The sequence below is a fragment of the Girardinichthys multiradiatus genome, chromosome 6 (assembly GCF_021462225.1).
Source record: "Girardinichthys multiradiatus isolate DD_20200921_A chromosome 6, DD_fGirMul_XY1, whole genome shotgun sequence".
NCBI lineage: Eukaryota > Metazoa > Chordata > Actinopteri > Cyprinodontiformes > Goodeidae > Girardinichthys > Girardinichthys multiradiatus.
In genome coordinates this window covers 12,532,239-12,552,906 of record NC_061799.1, presented here as the reverse complement: position 1 = coordinate 12,552,906, position 20,668 = coordinate 12,532,239, and the positions used below count along the sequence as shown (strand labels likewise).

Here is a 20,668-nt window from a genome sequence, read left to right as displayed (position 1 = left end):
AACTTAAATTCATTACTGTAGACAGCTAAAAACATATCACTATATACATTAACAACTTTGGCTCACCTGCTCTGTGCATAAAAGATTAACACTTATTTAACCTGTCATTATATTAATCACAGATGCATTCCTGGAGTAGTGGTTTTAACAGTTTCCAATCATGGCTCACCTTACAAGCTCCAGAAAGTCATGCGGAGATCTGCCTTTTGCTGCCATGCATTTCACAACTGGAATATTCTGCAACAGACATGGAGTCCTCTGGCTCAGTTTTTTAAATCAATAATCTTTGTGATTTAAATAAATTTTGTCGATGAGAGTTCCTCCATAATGGGCTTTGAGCATTAAATAATTAAATAGAAATTGTACCAAAACACTGATCTACACAGTTCAGTTTTTTTTCCCAAACTGTACACCGTCACCCAAAGGTTGAACATAAACAGCGACGCAACACTCTTGAGAAAGAACACAGGTTTTATTGTAGAATATATTGTAGCTTTCAAGGGTAGTATATGAAATAAATGGTACGCAGGGTGACCACCAGCCTACTCTCACAATGCATTCAGCAAGTATGATTCATCGGTGGCCTCTATGCAGCCCCTCAGATTATACTCTGTACAAGGTGAATGGAGCTTACTGGCATTGTTAACACGTAGGATATAAGGCTTTAAACTAGTAACAAGTAACAGAAGTGATGCAACTGGAAGGTGATGGGCACATGAGTCCCCTTCATTATGTGTTAACCTTTCAAATATTTTAAAAATTGGACTTTTCTCTCTAACTCGCGTCAGCTACGCCTGCTTTGTACTGCTGGTGTAGCATCAGCACGTCATCCTGGGAGATCCTTGTCCAGCCTTCGTCGTGGACGTGGTACAAGTTGACCTGCCCTCCACTGTAAGCGTCACGGTATGTCGCCTGGTAGATGGCGCGACGGCCCAGCTCGCAGGCCTCCTCCACGGTCAGGTCATGCCGCAAGCCGCTGTCCATCACGCCGTAGGCATACATGGAGCCTGAGCCTACCGCAAACAGGTCGCCACACACCCGGTTACCCTCTGAGTCAACGTAGTACAGCCCTAAAGAGAGAGGACAAAAGGTAGGTTAAGAAGGTGACGGGAAAGTGTCGAAGGAGTTACTTTTCCTGATTCAGGTTTGAAGCTCTGCCAGGAAGGCTGCAATGATGTACTACAAAGTCTGTAAAAGCACACGCACACACATAAACACACACTCTCTCCAGAGAGAAAATAGGAGCAGCTGCAACCCCTCCAAGTGAAGCAAGGGCTGGCAGATGTGAACAGACGCATCCTCTTCAAGTAAAACGAAGCCAGCCACGGAACCTGCTGACGAGGCGCAGGCCATATCGCCACGCGCCCAGAGGTCCCTCTCTGGATCTTATTGATTCCCTGCAAACAGGCCAAAAATGAACTATCGACCCATAACCTGAGCTGCACAGGTAACTGCACCTCACACCCACCAGGGAGGAAGGGAAAATAAAAATAATACTACAGCGTGCTCACATCCTGTGGATATCACGCAAGCACATTCGTACCCGGCAACACAGCCACACTACAGAGTTTAATTCTACATGTTCACACAAACATGAGCTCACTCCGGTCGTCAAGCCGCCCTAACATAACCTTGTGAGTGGCGCAACCCTACAATGCTCTGATGGACATGTGAGGGACAGTTTGCTCTACACCACACGTCACGGACACGTGCACAACATTTTGTTCTGAGCCGTGACACACGCTCCCACAGGCCCGGCTCCAGAGTGACGAGCACCAGCCTGCGAGCTCGCCCACAGACGGTGAAAAGAAGCCAGCCAGCGAAAAGGCATGGGTTTTTTTTCCCCCAGAACATTTTCACAAAGCAGAAACCTGTGAAAACGATTCGGGAACACATGCAGCTCAAACTGCTCCATCGCTCGCTCGCTGATTCCCAGCTTAACTAGTGACAGTCTATTAAAGCTCGAGAGCCACTTGCCTTTCAGGGCGTTAGAAAAAAAATAAATACTTAGTATTGGTTTCAGCTGGCAAATTGCAGCTTCCTGAGCCTGTCGTTAGCTTGCCATGATAATCATCCTGCATACGCATGGGGGTAATTTGCCATTCCATGACCTGCCTGTTCCACTTGGAAACTGTGAGGGACTCGTTAAAAACATAATAGGGAGGGAGAGGGAGCTGTAAAGACGGCCCTCTTTTTGTCGAGTGGCGTGGTTGACGGAGGTAGTTGAGGACTCTTTAAGAGGTCCAAGTATAGAAGCAATAGACGAGAGCACACCTGGGGTCTTTGTGGAGCCAGTGTGACTTTGCTTCATGAGCCTTCATGTCACTCCAACTCTGATGCGGCGGACATGCGTGATCACGAAGGAGCATGCATCTTTTAATGAGTGACAACATTAGACCTGCATCTGTGTCCGGGTGGTGAAGCTGACGGCAGAGCTGGCCGGCCGACAGAGACTTCTTCTCTCCTTCATCAATCAGCTGACAGGTGCTTAAGGAGTTCCTTTAAACAGCAGTAGTGTGTGCAGCTGGCTGGAATAACAGTATTCAGATATAGGTGAAGAGCGCAGCGTGGTGCATGGATGGCTGCCATCAAGTGGGTCGGTCTGTCTGTCCCCCCTGCCCCTCATTAGAATTCACAACCAGCTTTAAAGTGAGAAAAGAGCAGTGGTTGTAATGAAAAAAAAAAAAGAAGCCATTACATCACCCCCTTGGGAGTGGCAGTAAATCTATCTGCCACATGGGTCTTCTGACGAGGCTTCAGATCGCACAGCACCCTTCTTTTCTCTAATGAGGCCTGATTATTCATATGCAACCCTATTACAAGCCTGTCCTGCCCTTGAAAGGAGTCTGAACATTACGCTGTCGTCACTTTTCTCAGCTGAAATAAAAGCTATTAGCTGTACACTGATTACAAGTGTCATAATATGTAATGTTGTTACATGGAGCCACATTTGTCAGGCTCCTTATCGTGGCTTTTATTCCATTTATTTTGCATGCAGCTTAAGACACTTCATCTGGGGAATAAGTACTCTTGACATGGTTATAGTTGGCTTAATGAGCTTTCTGCCTTATAGTGATTGATTTCATTTCCATGACATTTACCTCTCCACTCAGTCACCAACATGGTGAGAGCCAGGGAAATATTGGCATATTTACATTACATGACCTATTGAACTCATAACAAGATCATTATTTCCTCAATTGATTGCTAGAGATTTAGCGCATGTCACGCATATTTGTCGGCAAGCTGCTGACGCCGGCCTCTAACCTTGCAAGATAAAGCTGGCATTGATTGCAGCTTGACGCCATGGCATTTATACACGTGGCCCAATTGTCCGGGTCGAGACCCACCGCCCATCATCCAGCTGCACTTTCCCTAGCCCACAGTCCCAGGATCATTGATTTCCCATTACTGTGTCACCGTGGCAGCCTCTTTAAACACACCTTCTGATGTAAAGCCTTACACTGTGTGGCATTCAAACTGTACAGCTTGGCATATAAACAAGGTGAAACAAAGAGAGGCTGCAGTACCATCTACTGGTTAACTAAAGGAACTACACAAAATATTAAACCCCACTTTTCAGAAAATGTAATAAAAAATAAAATTCTCTTCATATGTTTTCATACTGCGTCGTGCCAAAGATATTATTCACCTTGCACTTTTTCACCATTGTAATGTCACAACCACAAATTCTAAACATTAATTTAGTATCATCTGTGATGAGCCAACACAAAATAATGTATAATTATGAAGTCTAAAGGAAATGATGCAGTTTTCTAAATATTTTACAAATAAAAAACTAAAAAGTGCATTTGTATTTAGCTTCCTAAAACAATATTACACCAAACCAGCTTTTTCTGCAACTGCAAGTATTTTGGGGAATGTCTCTTCCAAACTTTGCAGGCCGTGACTCTGGAAATTTTACCCAATCTTGGAGCGTAGCTCCAGCTCAGTCAGGCTGGTAGGGGGCGTTCATTGTAATTCTCAATTGGAAAGTTGAAAATCTGGCCCAGTCTAAAATCTTTAGCAGGATCTTATGCCCTCTATCATCTTCCCATCAGCTTACCCGTCACTGCTGAAGAAAAACAGCCACACAAGATGATGCAGCCCGTCCCATTTTTCTTTGGTGAGATGGTGTCTTCGGGGAGGTATGGCGTGTTAGTTTTTGGTCCTACATTGCATTTTATATAAAAGGTCAAACAGCTCAGTTTTGGTCTCACCTGACCATAGCCCTGATAACGGTCCTGTAAACAGATTGTCCCAACTGAGCTGTGGATAACTGCAGCTCCACCAGATCAAGCAGGAGCCTCGTGGCTTCTTCTTTTATTAAATTAGAAGTTACGCCATAATCTTAATTCTCAGATTGAAGTGTGCTCTATGAAATGTTCCAAACTTTGGCCTTTTTCTTTATAACCTTACATTGCTTTAAACTGCAGAACTTTACTTAGTGGGGTAAAGGGGGCTAAACACATATACATGACACACTTTTCAGATTTATACTAAAAGAAAAAGTAATATTTCCCTTCCTCTTCATAATTATTAGCACCTTTATGTTTTATTACATAAAATCCAATAAAATATGTTTTATATAGTTTGAGGGAGTAACGTGTAAAAAGATTTGAACACTTCTGCTTCCTTTTGCTAAACTGCATTAACATCTTTCGATGACCATATGAATAAAGAATGCAACCGTTTCATTTACCGGGGCCTCTCTTGTCCCAGCCACACACCATGGTGCCCATGCTGAGTCCCATGCCTTTGTACTGGTACACCATGTTGGCCAGCAGCTTAGAGGCGGCGGCCACCGAGATGCGCTCTTTGTTGCGCAGCTCGTAGATGCGGCACTGGCGGGCCAGCAGGCGCTCCCAGAAGCTGCAGTCTGCAGCGCCTCCGGCCATGGTACCCAGGAGGTAAGGGTTGATCTCGATCACCTTCTTCACCGTCTGCGAGGCGATGTAGGAGCCCGCCGTGGCGCGTGAGTCCACCGCAACAATAACTCCATGCTGGAACTGAAAGACAAAAGGGAAAAAGATATGTACGAGACGTCAGTGTAGCTATAGTAAAAACTAATATACACATTTAAACCTTCGTCGTGGTAAATCAATGCATTAGATAAAGAAAACTATTTATTCATGGGCTGAAGTATTCCGGTGATTTTAATCATGCTCAATATATAAATGTAGTGTATGGTCTCTTCTGTGTGGACCTACACAGGGGATTTACAACATATTGAGCTTTTGCATAAATTTCAAGTCGACTGACTTGATGTGTGTAAAAAAAATAAAAAATAAAAAAAACTTCTGATGACTAATTTAGCTTAATTTCAATGAGTGTGTGTAGCTAAAACACAAAACATTATTTAAATTAGAAAAATACAATATTATAGTATATATGCAGCTTTTGTTTCAGTATAGTTTATATATGTTTCCTCCATGAGTAAAAGTCATTAAATGCACCAACATGAACTGTCCAATATCAACACTGTAGCATAAATCGGACTTGAACCAAATTGGTTAACAGCTCCAACAACAAAAAATTACCAGATAACTTGTGAAATTTCTGCTCTTCCATCTAAAAGCCTCCATCTGTTAACTTATCAAGTATTGTAATACAGAAACCAGAATAGATCTTCGTAGTGAGAAATGTCTTAGTTTTTGCCCTAACCCAAGAGTCCCTAGTCAAATATAGCCATGTTATTATTGTCTAGACAGGTATCATGAAGACAATCTGTTAGGTGAATGTAAAATATGGTCTTTTTTCTGTAGTTTTTAGTCAAATCTTTCAGAGTTGTGTTAGTGCTAATCTCTACTTTTCAGGGAGCAGGGAAAAAAATTACAACATATATTGTTATTCATTGTGTACTTTCATGGTACAAATGCCAAAAAAAAAGTGGAAAGCACAATTTCTTTCATATTTTTAATTAGAAGAAATCTCCCCAAGGAGGTAATTCATGTTATGTTTTGGCTTTAAAGGTCAGCCCAGTATTGACTCTTCATTTAAACTGATGTGACCAGGCAAAAAATATTAAAATTATGTGATTTTAACAAATTATTTTGACGTGTCCTTATTTAACTTTTTTTGTACCTATTACAATTTTAATTGCATATTATTTTTATCCATATTAACTGTTACTTATCATTTGGATCGTGGTCCTTTTGATCATTCATATAGAATTATCATGACGGTACATCATGTGATACAATTACTTGGTAAGAAGAAAAAAAACATATCATCATCATAAAGTAAAAAATAAAAAACACACTGGTTTAAAGGTCCGAGGCAGGCAATGTCTGATTTTTCTTCCCAGAAATGACAACAGTTCCCAGGACCAAACGGTGATATTTTAAAAGCCCCGGTTTAGTTGAAGATGCAATGTAAGTATATTAAAAATGTGTGAATGAAAGGGTACACAGACTATTGTCTTTATTTGATAACATTATTGTAACTTAACCCAGGGAAAATCAAGCATCCTAGACTGATATAGCCAATGCATCTGTAACTCAGCCTTTATTAATGAAAACCTTAGACACATCTAAAACGTCCAGTGGAAACATTTGGCTAATTTCATTTCTAGATATATTAAAAGGAGTAGGACGTTAGTTATATGGTCTAAATAAATGACTACTAAAATAAATAATTTAGCTTTTGGTTGTTTTTGTTATTTTTAGCTACAGTTATTTTTAGCTACAGTAGAGCTCGAAAACAGACTGTCGGGCATAAACAGTAACTGGGCAGTTTAAAACAAGAATGTGCTGTTTAGATACAAATTAAAGACTTCATACAAAATAAAGCTGTTAAAGCTATGCATATAAATAACGGTCTAATGTTTTTAATTCACAGCAGTAAACCCTCTGCGAGTTTCTCAGCCATGAGAAAGCAGTTTTTAGCCGAGCTAGCGGTAGCAAGCTAACGTTTGGCTCATTGTGTGATGTAAACTATATGATTTAAAAACAATATAATTGTTTTGTGGGAAACATTTGCAATTAGTATGACTCTTCTGAAGACGCCTAGCTACAACAAGGGTTTACTGAACGTACCTTAAACGCTAATGTGGTTGTTCCGTGCAGAAACTCTATTTTCCTCTCAACGCCATCTTCATCCCCAGCGAGCAGCGAGTTTTTAACACAGAAACTGAGGTTGGCCTCCGGTATGGCCTCGTGTTCTACTTCGTTTTGTCCGGAACCGCAGCCGAAAGCGAATGGCTGCCGGTAATCAGAAGAAAAGTCCGCACAATCACTGCTTAACACACTAGCAAGAGCCATCTTTGAAAGAGTGCAATGAGCAAGCAGCTTCCGCCTAGAGCAGGAAGACTTATCCTTCATGGTTGCAAAAGTTACACAGCGCCTCCGTGTGGTGAGTGACTGGTAAAGTCAATCAGATTTTATGCGTTAAAAAGAATTTAGGCCATAAACATTATTGTATGTAGACTAACTTTGTAAGAATTTAATGGGATGAAGTAGTGAGTACTTAACAAACACTAACCTTACCAGAACTGTCAGGCAAGGTTCCTGAAAAGTTCTAACTTTTTGGGAAAGGTTCCCTAAAACTTTTTTGAAGGTTACTGAATCTTTAGGGAGCTTCAAGGAACATCCTGAATCAGAATCAGAATCAGAATCAGAATCAGAAAAGCTTTATTGCCAAATACGTTTTTGGACATACAAGGAATTTGTTTTGGCGTAGTCGGTGCAATACAATACAAATTAAACAGTATAAACATATCTACAATATAATATAAATATATGTGCACAGTTTTAAGTGAGTGAGAGTAAAAGTAGAGCAGTATAAGATGCAAGAGCAATACAACAGTGCAGGTGATCATTGTGCAAGTAAAGCAGGAGTCCATGCTGAACGTTAATGTAACGCATAGAGTTACAGGTTACAGGTGTCCTGTCAGCAAAAAAGGGGGGTGTGGGTGAAAGGGGGAGTGTCAGGGTGGTTTCTGGGCTTCGTTAACCAGAAGGTTATAGATTTTTTTAGTCTTTAGAGAACCTGGATGTCCCCAGAAGTGGGGGCAGTGATGTTTTTGGAATTGACAGACAGTTCTGTAAAGGTTCAAAGAAAGTTATCCACAACCTTTATGTTGTTTCCCTAAAGATTAAATAGAACAGTTATGTAACCTTTAGAGGCTCTTTAGGGAAATGTCCCTAAAGGTTCCATTAAAGTTACATACAACTTTCACAATGTTCCCTGTAGAACACAGGTGTCAAACTCCAGTCCTTGAGGGTCAGTGTCCTGTAACCTTTAGATGTCCCTCTGCTCTAACACACCTGAATCTAATAATTAGGTCATTAGCAGGACTCTGGAGAATTTGACTGCATACTGAGGATGTAATTCAGCCATTTGATTCAGGTGTGTTGGACCAGGGACACATCTAAAAGTTTGAGAACACCAGTCCTTGAGGACTGGAGTTTGACTCCCCTGCTAGAGAATGTTTAGGAAACGATCCCCAAAAGTCAACTAAAGGTGGTATAGAACTTCCATTAACATCTAAAAAAATCTTCAGGGAAGGTTGTATAAAGCTTTCTGGGATGTTATATACAAATTTGATTATGTTATCTATTGAAAACCCTCGGAATGGGATCAATAAAAATTCCTTGAATGTCAGCTGACATGTAACATTTAGAGAATTTAATTTTAGGGAATATTCCATGAAAGTTGCATAAATATTATCTACAGATTTCATCAAGTAACCTTTTAAACTAGATGAGGTATAGCCCGATTTCAAATTATTCTTAAACAATCTTTTAAGCTACTTTTTTCCATCTTCAAAGTCCAAGACCGTTACATTTTTTTTATCTAACTGCGTTCTGTTGTATGTCGTTGTGTCTGTTTCCTTCTATGGTTGGACCTCCTCTCCATGTCTCTGTAATATTCTTCTTTCAGATCCTCCCTTGGTCTTTGGATCCATCCCTGGGCTGTGATATGAAAAAGGTCCACATTGTTTCCAGAGTAGGCATCCCTGTGAGTGGCTCTGAATACTGCTTCTCTTGCCAAGGAGATGGCTTCTTCTTTACTCAAACTCCAACTCAGACCCCCATCCAGGATTCCGTAAGCATAAGGAGACCCTGATCCAACAGAGATGATATCTCCTTGCAGTCGGGCACCATCGCTGCACACATAGATTACTTGTGGGCCACTACTTGGAGACACCGGATCTTTTGCTGAAATGTTCCTGACAGCACATGAAGAGCTTACATCAGTCACAAAAGATGAATCGTCCAAGTTGTGATTCAGGCCAGTGCTCCCTCCTTCTTTATTCCAACCACACAGAGTGAGAGCCACACATACTTCCGTTCCTTTAAATGGATGCAACATAAAGGAAAGAAGTTTGGCAGAACCTCTTATGGAGAGTCGGCGCTTGTGTCGCAGTTCGTACAGTCTGATCTCTCTGATCAGAATTCGTTCCCAAAGCATGCAGTCGGCGCCGCTGCCTGAGGAGGTGACCACTAAATGAGAGTGAATTGGGGTAATCTTGTGAACAGCTGGACAAGCAACAAGCCCCCCAGCGCTGGCACGTGTGTCTGCCGCTGCAATTACCCCACCTTGGAAAACGAAACCCAGGGTTGTTGTTCCATGAGACAGAGGGAAAGGCCTTTGCACAGTCGGTGAATGGTTTGGCAGTCCAAAACAAGTAGTGCTGATAAACGTGTTGGCCCAAGGGAACGGTGGCATGAAAATGTGCTGTGGAATCCCACAGTTTCTCTGAGATGTCTTCACTCTTTTCAATTCAACGTCATGATTATCTGTCTCCAAAGCTGACAAAGGAAACAACTGTTGCACAGGCTTGTCTTTGAAGCAACAAATATCTTCCAGAGCCATATTACTGTTGATAAAGCTATAAATAGCTGGGTTGATCACACAATCAGTAGATCCTTTCAATTAAAAAAGAAGATGGTCCACAAACAGACTGAGAGGAGGCAAAAATCAGACAAAGTCAAACATTTCCCAACCACAGCTACGTTTCTGATGAAAAATAATTCTTGCAAAGTCTACTTTCTCATCTGTTCCTAAGTGTGTCCTTTACCTTTTATAGCTCTAACATATCTGAAAGCTTGCACAAATGCATGCATGCACAAACATATCTGTAAGCGATATTTTACTCATGCTGTGAATTAGATATGCAGTGAAGCCTCTTTCTGCAAAGCTTTCATTCTAAGTAGAGTGTGTGAGTATGTAAAAGTGTGTGGTGGGTGGGTTACATTGATAGATGTGAGAGAGACTTTTTTATGTTGCTTTCATTTGCTTGCTATACCAGATTCTAAACATCTGAACATTTCAATTTAATTAAGTTCAGCCATCCATGCATAGAAATATGCATGGATGGTCTTGTGCTTACCTGAAATCCTTTCTTTGGGGAAATAGGTCCTGCAGGGAAACCCAAATTTTCCTGCTCCTGATGCCACTCTCCAGCTCGGTCTGGGGCATCCCAAGGCATGGCTAAGCCAAAAGGGTTATACAGTCCCTCCAATTGTTCTGGCTCTGGGGTCCCCACCAAGTCTGACCTGCCTGGAGAAACTTTTGAAGGGAAACACCTTGGAGTCATTCTGATTAGATGCCTGACCATAGATGAGGGTTGGAACAATCAGAATATCAAAGCTTACATTTTTTTGGCTCATCTCTTTTTTCACCACAGTAAATAACCCTCAATCCATCAATTAAATGTAATAATACTTTATTAATCCTAAAGGGAAATTAGATGTTGTTGTAACTCTTTATTTATGGTTGTGGCAATGGGCAGAAAGGATTTTCTATAGACCATGAAGCCATTTTATTATAATACTATTGTACATAGTATTTAGACTAGCTCTTACATTCACATCCTATATAATAGGATTTAGTTATTTATTAGGATATTTTATCCTTTCCATTTGTAAAGGTTTTTCATATGTGTTATTTATGCCACTGAATTGTATAGAGGAAAATTTCTTCAACTGTCTCAATTGATAATTATCGCGGTAGTTTACGAGATGTGCGACTAGCGTCCTGGTGAAGCCATTTTGGCTCTGAATGCCTGCTTACGCAGTACTAGGCCCACGTCCTTTTGGATCCAAGATGGCGTCAGTTTCCTCGAAAGCCAGAGCAAGATGGTGCCCTAGTTTAGTCGGACAGAAGCCATGGCGTCCGCTAGTACTGGAAGTAGGGTGTCCTGCGGGAGAGATTTGAATTGTGTGCCAGAGATAGCTGACACTTTAGCCGCTGTCGCCAAACTCGGGTGAGGAGACTGTTTGCCTCTGCGTGTCAATTTTAGATGTAATAAGTCAGTTTGCGGTTGTTCGTTTTTGTGTCAGCGCGTGATGCTGGCTAAGCTAGCCGGCGAGTTTTCAGCACGTGCCCTCATCACAACGATGCTTGATTTTCGTCTGAAGTGTTTTATTACAACAATGCGGCTTGTTCTGTTTAATATTTCCTCGGCCGTTTAAAACATAATAGAGCAAATGCGATTGGGTTTTGCTCCAGGTTTGTATTTTAAACACATCAGTGTTATTAAAGTGCATTTTCCTCCTCTGGTGTGCAGGTTTGATTTCCTGTGCATGCCCCTTTTCCACCCGAGGTTCAGGAGAGAGTCTGAGGTGGAGCCCGCTAAATCCAGACCTGGAGCCCAGACCCGTTCAGATCTGCTACTTTGTGGAAGAGGTTAGTCTTTCTACCCACTTCTGGTCATCCTTTCCTATATCCACTCGGAGCAAAAGCTAAAAATAAAAAAAACTGTTCTTTCCTAAATTAAAGTTAGTGACCTTATTGGTCATTTTAATACCATTGGAAATACCTCACATGGTTTATACAAATTACCAGTTGAGTAATGTCCAATCTCGTTCATTACAATACAAATTTATTGCAGTGAGGGGAATGCAGTTATGTTTTAAACTTTTAAACCCCTCACTAAGACTGAAATGGCTAATGTTGAGTCGTCACGCAGTAACAACTTTCATGATGAGTGCTTACATTTAGTGCAGTCACTGATTGGAAAAGAGCTTTGATATTTTAGTTCCTGACTGGCTGATCAAGTTAATAATTGGGATATTTACATGAATAGGATAATGTAAAGAGCTGTCTAATCACAACTAATTGAACTGGCATGGCTTTCAATTTCACTTCAATAGTTTTAATATGAAACAGACCATAATCCAAATTAATGGAAGATAACTTTGTGGAAGAATCCCTTTCCACTGATCTTTAGACCTAAAAGCACTACTGCTGGTAAGTACTGATGTGATCGTAAAGCAGAAAGTTGTTACGGGAAAAATCACAACATTGGGGATGCAGAACTTTTCAGTGTTTCGACTGATCATGAAGGCCAAATCCGAAGGGTCAGACTCACGTCAAAAATAAACACTCATGTTTTCAGTGGTGCAAATTAAAGGTGCAAATAATATGCGCTGCTTTGCTACCTTTATGTGCTTTCACCTTGACACAGTTGGTGACACTAAAGCTTGACTTATTGTGTCAGAGAGTTCTCCACCGATGGTTTGAACAGAGAACAAACACAAGAGGTAAAGCTGATACAATTGGAATAATCTGGCTCCGAACTTTACAGCATGTAATCGCGTTCATCATGAATGTATGAATTTAAGCCAAATTCATAAGAGTTCACATGTTTTACAGTCTAATGCAAGGACCCACAGTTCTGCATGTTTTTAGGTGTTTCCCTGCCTTCACACACCTGACTTAAATAAATGGGTGATTATCAGGCCTTTGCAGCACTGGATGGCTGCTGAGGTTATGCAGTGGTTTGATTCAGGCGTGCTGGAGCCGGGACACATCTAAAACATGAAGGACACTGGGTCCTGAGGACCAGGATTGAAAAGCACTGGTCTAATGGGGAAGTAAATCACAGGGAATGGCATTATTTCACTTTTTATCTAGAGATTAAAGGGAATTGCAAGTGGGAGAGATGGCTTTGTTTTTTTTTTTAACAATGGTCGTTCTCTTTTTAGACTGGAATACTCTCATTGTTGGGAAGCTTTCCCAGTGGATTGATGCAGATTCAGAAATCGAGACAGAACGCAGGAACTCAGAAGATGTAAGTTCCTGAGTCTGAACGGGTTCTTTAAAATCACTTCCTTTGCAGCTCTGATGCCGACTATTCTTTTCTCATACAGCTTTTACTGGTCTTTACTTCAGGCTTTCATCTTTTTGTTGTTGTTTTTTTCGGTGTTTCTCACTAGGCTCTTGCACAGGAGCTGAACTTTTCAGCCTACCTGGGTCTGCCTGTCTTCATGATCCCTTTGAAGGGCCCCAATAATGCCAATCTAGCCCGAATGCTGCTGAACCACATCCACACTGGACACCACACCTCAAATGTAAGACACAGCATCAGTGAAGCCGGCGGACAGCTGTAATTGGATTTGACGGATCTGTGCTGCAGTGCTGATGTAACCCCAGCTGATCTTTGTGTTCATTAGTTCTGGATACGTGTCCCGTTGATGGCCCCGGAGGACATGCGGGAAGATCTGATTGAGAATGAACCGACCACTTGTGTTGATGAGACGAGTGTAGATGAGAAAACCTGGAGCTGGTTTGTTTTCTGCTACTTCCTCAGCAGCTGAGTGCAGACTGCGTTCTGAATCACATGGAAAATGGAGCTCATTTTCTTTATCAATCTTTGTTTTTTAGGTGGCACTCATTCAGAACCCTCTGTGATTACAACAAGAGGATCTGTCTTGGTGAGCAAACATACTGTGAACAGCAAATTAAAGCACTGGAAGTAATACAGATCCTTCCTTCTACTGAGAATGTGCTCATTTTTTTTATTCCCGAAGCTATTGAAGTGGGAGCAGACATGCCATCAGACGCTGTGATTGATAAGTGGCTCGGAGAGCCAATCAAAGCAGCGGTACTTCCCACAAGCATCTTCCTAACTAATAAGAAAGGATTCCCTGTTTTGTCTAAAGCCCATCAGAAGATAATCTTCCGGCTTTTCAAGGTTTGACAAGATAACTGCCAGTTGTTTGGTTGAGCAGCCTAATTTCAAAGTGTCCTTTTAACAAAACAAATTTGTCCCTCCAGTTGGAGGCTCAGTTTATCTTCACAGGCACCAGTCGACACACTGAGAAGGACTTCAGATCCTACCTGCAATACCTGGAATACCTCAACCAGAACAGACCTGCGCCTAATGCCTATGAGCTCTTTGCCAAAGGATATGAAGACTACCTGCAGTCACCTCTACAGGTCAATAACTCACATTTAATAACTGCTCGCATTTCTGTTTGTTTTTCTTTTCTTTTTCTTTTTTGTTCATCAACTTTCTGATTAGTTGCTGAGGGAATTTATTTTACTCTGTCCCTCATTTAGCCCCTCATGGACAACTTGGAGTCTCAGACATATGAAGTGTTCGAGAAGGATCCCATTAAATATTCTCAGTACCAACAGGTGAGGCCAGGGACACAGGTGGACGTGGATGTCATATTTCCCAGAGGATTGGGGCAAACAGATTTCGTCCAATAGCAAAAAATATCAGCTTTACTAAAAAGCAGTAATCAAGTTATAAAGTTAGTTATAGTTTTTTAGAATTTTCTCCTTGAGAATAGATAGTTTGTGTAGGCCGCTAAGGTCTTTGTGTTCCATTTTTGAAGGTTTTGCAACTAAATTAATTCTCCTGGATGTTTGTAGGCATCAGCTTTAGGAGGAGCTTTTCTAATCTCCTAAAAGCTGAATGGAAAATAACTTTAGTGTTTTGCTCTGCTTTGCTCACATGCCCAGTATTTCTGTGATGTCCAGACAGTAATTTAATGAAGAATAGGATAAATTCACATCTAAATGCTTCGTTTTTGCACAAAAAACAAATTTGTCCGTAATGGTCTCATCGCTTTTCTTTCAGGCTGTATATAAATGTCTTTTGGACAGAGTACCAGAGGAGCAGAAAGACACTAATGTTCAGTAAGTGAGATGTTTTTATATTTGTATAAAATTACAATTAAGACTTTGAAATGATCTGGGGAATGATTTGTAGTTGAAGAGTCAATAATCCTCCCTCCCTTCATTATCAAATCCAGTTTTATTTATAAAGCCCTCAAAGGGAACAAAAGTCTGTACAGTTCAAATAGGAGTAACACTCATAAATATAATAATATAAACAATTAAAACAAACCATTAAAATAAAGATGCAGAAAACCATGTCTGCTAGGTAATGGGAGGTCATTCCATAACTTGGGCCTCAACACAGCAAAAGCCCAATCTCCTCTGAGCATAAACTTGGTTCTGGGGTATTCAGAATCAGCTGATAAGCAGATCTGAGAGAACAGGAGGGTGTGTAAGCCTGCAGCAGCTGAGAAGGGTATGGAGAAGCAAGACTGTTTAAGGAGGGGGAAGCAGTGCTTCGCCAACACTGTTTATAGTGGGGGCGGGAGACTGCTGACCTCGACTGAGGACATTATCGGGCGGTGGAAGGAGTACTTCGAGGATCTCCTCAATCCTGCCATCACGCATTCCGTGGTGGAAACAGAGGCTGGGGACTCGGGGTTGGACTCTTTCATCACCCAGGCTGAAGTCACCGAGGTGGTTAAAAAGCTCCGCGGTGGCAAGGCTTCAGGGGTGGATGAGATCCAACCTGAGTACCTCAAGTCTCTGGATGTTCTAGGGCTGTCATGGTTGACACACCTCTTCAACATTGCGTGGCGGTCGGGGACAGTGCCTCTGGACTGGCAGACTGGGGTGGTGGTCCCCCTTTATAAGAAGGGGGACCGGAGGGTGTGTTCCAACTACAGGGGGATCACACTCCTCAGCCTCCCTGGTAAGGCCTATGCCCGGGTATTGGAGAGGAGAGTCCGACCGATAGTCGAACCTCGGCTTCAGGAGCAGCAGTGTGGTTTTCGTCCCAGGCGTGGAACACTGGACCAGCTCTATACCCTCTACAGGGTGCTCGAGGGTTCATGGGAGTTTGCCCAACCGGTTCACATGTGTTTTGTGGACCTGGAGAAGGCATTTGACTGTGTCCCTCGTGATGCCCTGTGGGGGGTGCTCCATGAGTATGAAATCGGGGGCCCTTTATTAGGGGCCATCCGGTCCCTGTACGAGCGGAGCAGGAGTTTGGTCCGCACTAAGTCGGACCTGTTCCCGGTGCATATTGGACTCTGGCAGGGCTGCCCTTTGTCGCCGGTCCTGTTCATAACTTTTATGGACAGGATTTCTGGGCGCAGCCAAGGGCCAGAGGAGGTCTGGTTTGGGGACCAGTGGATTTCGTCTCTTCTTTTTGTAGATGACGTGGTCCTGCTGGCCCCCTCTAGCCAAGACCTACAGCATGCGCTGTGGCGGTTCGCAGCCGAGTGTGAAGCGGCTGGGATGAGGATCAGCTCCTCCAAGTCCGAGGCCATGGTACTCGACCGGAAAAGGGTGGCTTGTCCTCTTCAGGTTGGAGGGGAGTTCCTGCTTCAAGTGGAGGAGTTTAAGTATCTCGGGGTCTTGTTCACGAGTGAGGGAAGAATGGAGCAGGAGATCGACAGACGGATCGGTGCGGCTGCTGCAGTAATGGGGGCGCAGTGCCGGTCCGTTGTGGTGAAGAGAGAGCTGAGCCGAAAAGCAAAGCTCTCAATTTACTGGTCTGTGTACGTTCCTACCCTCACCCATGGCCATGAACTTTGGGTCATGACCGAAAGAACGAGATCCCGGATACAAGCGGCTGAAATGAGCTTCCTCTGTAGGGTGGCCGAGCACTCCCTTAGAGATAGGGTGAGGAGCTCGGAGTAGAGCCGCTGCTCCTCCACATCGAGAGGAGCCAGTTGAGGTGGCTCGGGCATCTATACCGGATGCCTCCTGGACGCCTTCCTCGGGAGGTGTTCCAGGCACGTCCCACCGGGAGGAGGCCCAGGGGACGACCCAGGACACGCTGGAGGGACTATGTCTCTCGGCTGGCCTGGGAACGCCTTGGGCTCCCCCTGGAGGAACTGGAGGAGGTGTCTGGAGAGAGGGACGTCTGGGCGTCTCTGCTGAGTCTGCTGCCCCCGCGACCCGGTCCTGGATAAAGCGGAAGACGACGAACGAACGACTGTTTAAGACTGCGAGAAACCGCAGTCAAATGGGACAGCCTGGCCTTGGTTTTCATCAGGATGCCGTCACGTCTCCCACAGCAATGGTGACGTTTGCGCTGTACAGGTACAATCAGAGCCTGTCGGAACCCAGGGAGGTATCACATCCAGGACTGGGGGAGGTGTTTTTGGTCCACCATGCCAAAATCTTGTGAAGTCATGACTCGCAGAAGATCCAGTAACGTTTGGCGATCATACACGATTAAAGAGTTGACTTTCATGGTTAAAAGTAGAATACAGGCAACAAACATGAGCAGAGGTCACAAAGATGGCAGGCAGCGTACACTGGCGCCATCATTTTCCATCATACCTCTGGTTTAAAAGAAAGGAGGAGGACATTTTAAATTCACATTTTATGTCATCACCTAACAGAAAGTAGTAGGGGTGTAATGGCACATGTATCCTTACTGAAAATATCCAGTACAGCCCTGTCTGTAAACGTCAACAGGCCAGGACCTGAACCCTCGACAGCCTGCATGGAGAACTAAGGCACATGGGTCGCACATTTGCCCTCCGCCTCAGCCTTCCAAAGTGGTTTACAACATGTTTTATCCTGAAAGATGGGCACAGCATCATTAAAAAGATCAACGATGACCGTTTTCAAGTGGTTATATTGTTGTACAATCTGTCTATTCAGACTTTGGCTCTGCCTGCTTATACTGCATTATTCATTGAAAAAAACTTAAACCAGCTCTGCATTCAATTCTGTACTTTCCGCTTATCAAGTTTTAAGACATGATCAAATATAATTTCAGAAGTTGAAAGATTCTTTTACTGCTTACTGAAGAAAAAAAATCCAATATGTTTTTTTATTTTTACCAAACCTTGACTGTAAAACCTGAATACATACTGAGCTGTTTGGTTTTTTTTTTTTTTTTTGTACGTTTACACCCCTAGAGAGTCCTACTTTGTAGAGCCACGTTCAGCTGCAGTTACAGCTCCGTAATCTTTGAGTATGCCACTGCAAACCACCGTGAGGCGTGGTGGCAGCATTACGCTTTGGGGGTATTTTTCTTTCATCAGGGTCGGAGTAGGTGGCAAGATGGTGTTAAATACAGGACTGTCCTGGAAGAAAACTAATTCAGGCTGGTGTTGACCTTCTAGCTGGAGAATGACCACCAACACCCAGGCAGAGCTAGATTGGAATGATTTTAAGCATATTTGTGGAAGTCCAGACCTAAATCAAATTTAGAATCTCTGGCAGCTCTTGTAAGTGAAATTTTCACTAACGCTTTCCATGCGTTCAGGCTGAGCTTGAGGTAAATATTTCAGTCTATAAATTTGCATAGCTGGAGACGTACTCCTAAAGACGCGTAGCTGTAAGGGCAATGAAAGCAGTTTATACAAATGCATTCCAGACTTTTCAAAAAAGTTTGAATACTTTTGCAAGGCCCTTATTAAAAAAGCACACATAGCAATAGTGTTTGATCTTTTTTTGTCTTATTTTGTTGTTTTAGGGTGTTAATGGTGTTGGGAGCAGGAAGGGGACCTCTGGTTAATGCATCTCTGCGTGCTGCCAGACAGGCAGACCGGAAGCTGAGAGTATATGCTGTTGAGAAAAATCCCAATGCTGTAATCACGTGAGTAGAGCTTCTTAATTTCTGTAAGCGTGCCTATAAAGGAAATAAATGTTTGATTTAGGGCCTTCTGTTGTTCAGATTAGAGAACTGGCGCTTTGAGGAGTGGGGTGACCAGGTGACAGTGGTGTCATGTGACATGCGGGAGTGGAAAGCACCAGAGAAAGCTGATATCATTGTCAGCGAGCTACTTGGATCATTTGGGGACAATGAGCTCTCCCCAGAGTGCTTAGACGGAGCGCAGCACTTTCTCAAAGGTACGAACACTGTAGCTTCCATCAAAGCTCCATGTCTCACCAGGACATACAAGAAGCATTTATTCTACTCCATTACCTTCAACGCTTGCTTGTATCACGTATCATTTTTTCTTTTCATTTCAATACAGATGATGGAGTCAGCATCCCCTGTTCCTACACGTCCTACCTGGCTCCTCTCTCCTCCTCCAAGCTGTACAATGAAGTTCGAGGGTGCCGGGAACGGGACAAGGACCCAGAGTGCCATTTTGAGACGCCATATGTTGTGCGACTCCATAACTTCCATCAGCTGGCTGAGCCTAAACCCTGCTTCACTTTTACGCACCCCACAAAAGGTAGACACTCAAGAAACATCATGGTGGCACTACATAATATAGCCGGTTCTTAGAGTAGCTAAGAGGTTAACTTGCAGGCTGCTTTATTTTGTGCCTTTATAGTCAATTTCATAGTCTTTCTGCTTTGGCAGTTTGTCAACATTTTCTAATCCCTCACAATCAAACATCTTCATATCGCCCACCCCTAACTTGCTGGTTACTTTTTGGAGCTTCTTCAAATTGGCTGGTAAGTTACAGGAAGTAACGTCCAAGTTGTGGGAAAGCACACGCTGTACTATGTGGTGCTACCAAATCACGCTGGCCAGCTATGAACATATACACTTGTACATGAAGTTCGTGTATTGACCACCTTTCCTTCTTTCAGACATGAACAATAACCGGTACCAGTGTCTTCGGTTCTCTGTGGATTGTAACTCGGTGCTCCATGGCTTTGCAGGCTACTTTGAGACCACTCTGTACAAAGATGTCACACTTAGTAAGTTTTGGCTGAGTGTAGAGGAAGTAATAAGTAATGCATAAGAATTAATTCATGAACTTGTTTGTTGCAGGTATAAAACCAGATACACATTCACCTGGAATGTTCTCCTGGTTTCCCATTCTGTTCCCCCTCAAAGTAAGTCAAGAGTTCTGTACAGGCTGAAATAATAACAAATAAAATGATGTAAAAAGTAAACATAGTTTGTTTTCTGACAGCAACCCATCTCCATATCTCGGGACGATGACGTGACCGTGCGATTCTGGCGCTGCAACAATGGGAAGAAGGTTTGGTACGAATGGGCGGTGACTGAGCCCTCCTGCTCTGCCATCCACAATCCAGCTGGCCGGTCTTACACCATCGGCCTATAAACATGAAGAATCGGCACACCTGTCAGACATTCATGTGTATTTTTAGAAAGACGCTGGCTGTTTGAGCTTATATATCCAGGGTTAAAACCTAAAGTCTGGCTGAGGAGAAATGAGTCGTCGAGCTGTAAACACAACCTGTTGCTCATTCAGATCAGCACTCCTCTTTAGTTTGACCCGTTGAGGTTATCTTCCATACAGTTACTGTGGATATCTACATTCAGTCCGACTGGACCTATGCCTTATCAAACACATTCCACATGATCCATAACGTCAATACATCCTTTAGTGTCAGAGGAAAGCTACTGTTTTTAGGTCATGTTTGGCATACACAACCTGTTGGAACATTTTCAATAAAACATAGTAATGTTCTCAGTTTGCGGTTATTTCAGTACGGCACATAAATGTATGTGTGATGGTTTTCTTTATTAAAGTCAAGTATTGTCACTAAGGTTATATATAGACTGCTGCTCACACTGATGGTGGATAAAGAAATATGTCCCTGTTTCACTGCAGATGAGAAGGGAACACCTTCCTTTCCTCATTTCTTGGGTCCTACTTTATTTTCCCTGGTTCCCTTTTTCCTACTTCCCTTATACCATTTCGAGTTGAATAAAGCTTTACTTAATCCTTCCTTC

General features: G+C 42.8%; 3 protein-coding genes across 5 annotated transcripts; 1 reads left to right on the top strand and 2 right to left on the bottom strand.

The window, feature by feature from the left end:
• Positions 1-453: 453 nt before the first annotated feature.
• psmb5 (proteasome 20S subunit beta 5) lies at positions 454-7,337 on the bottom strand. Its single transcript, XM_047367228.1, has 3 exons — positions 7,038-7,337; positions 4,703-5,009; positions 454-1,070 (listed from the first exon to the last, which is right to left on the bottom strand). The coding sequence occupies exons 1-3, from the start codon at positions 7,320-7,322 to the stop codon at positions 775-777; spliced, it is 888 nt and encodes a 295-aa protein (XP_047223184.1). The 5' UTR covers positions 7,323-7,337; the 3' UTR covers positions 454-774.
• A 978-nt stretch (positions 7,338-8,315) lies between these two features.
• On the top strand, positions 8,316-20,668 carry prmt5 (protein arginine methyltransferase 5). Of its 3 annotated transcripts, XM_047369463.1 has the most exons (17): positions 8,397-8,463; positions 8,884-8,961; positions 11,516-11,634; positions 12,936-13,021; positions 13,167-13,301; positions 13,404-13,516; positions 13,615-13,664; positions 13,761-13,924; positions 14,008-14,169; positions 14,293-14,370; positions 14,819-14,877; positions 18,479-18,601; positions 18,680-18,855; positions 18,984-19,187; positions 19,552-19,662; positions 19,736-19,800; positions 19,881-20,668. In XM_047369463.1, the coding sequence occupies exons 3-17, from the start codon at positions 11,532-11,534 to the stop codon at positions 20,031-20,033; spliced, it is 1,782 nt and encodes a 593-aa protein (XP_047225419.1). In that variant the 5' UTR covers positions 8,397-8,463; positions 8,884-8,961; positions 11,516-11,531; the 3' UTR covers positions 20,034-20,668. The 3 variants fall into 3 exon arrangements, with proteins under 3 accessions (XP_047225418.1, XP_047225419.1, XP_047225417.1); XM_047369462.1 differs by lacking the exon at positions 8,884-8,961 and having other exon boundaries at positions 8,316-8,463; XM_047369461.1 differs by lacking the exons at positions 8,397-8,463; positions 8,884-8,961 and adding an exon at positions 11,052-11,212.
• On the bottom strand, positions 8,715-11,147 carry psmb11a (proteasome 20S subunit beta 11a). The gene is made up of 2 exons (XM_047369464.1): positions 11,020-11,147; positions 8,715-10,515 (listed from the first exon to the last, which is right to left on the bottom strand). The coding sequence occupies exon 2, from the start codon at positions 9,817-9,819 to the stop codon at positions 8,797-8,799; it is 1,023 nt and encodes a 340-aa protein (XP_047225420.1). The 5' UTR covers positions 9,820-10,515; positions 11,020-11,147; the 3' UTR covers positions 8,715-8,796.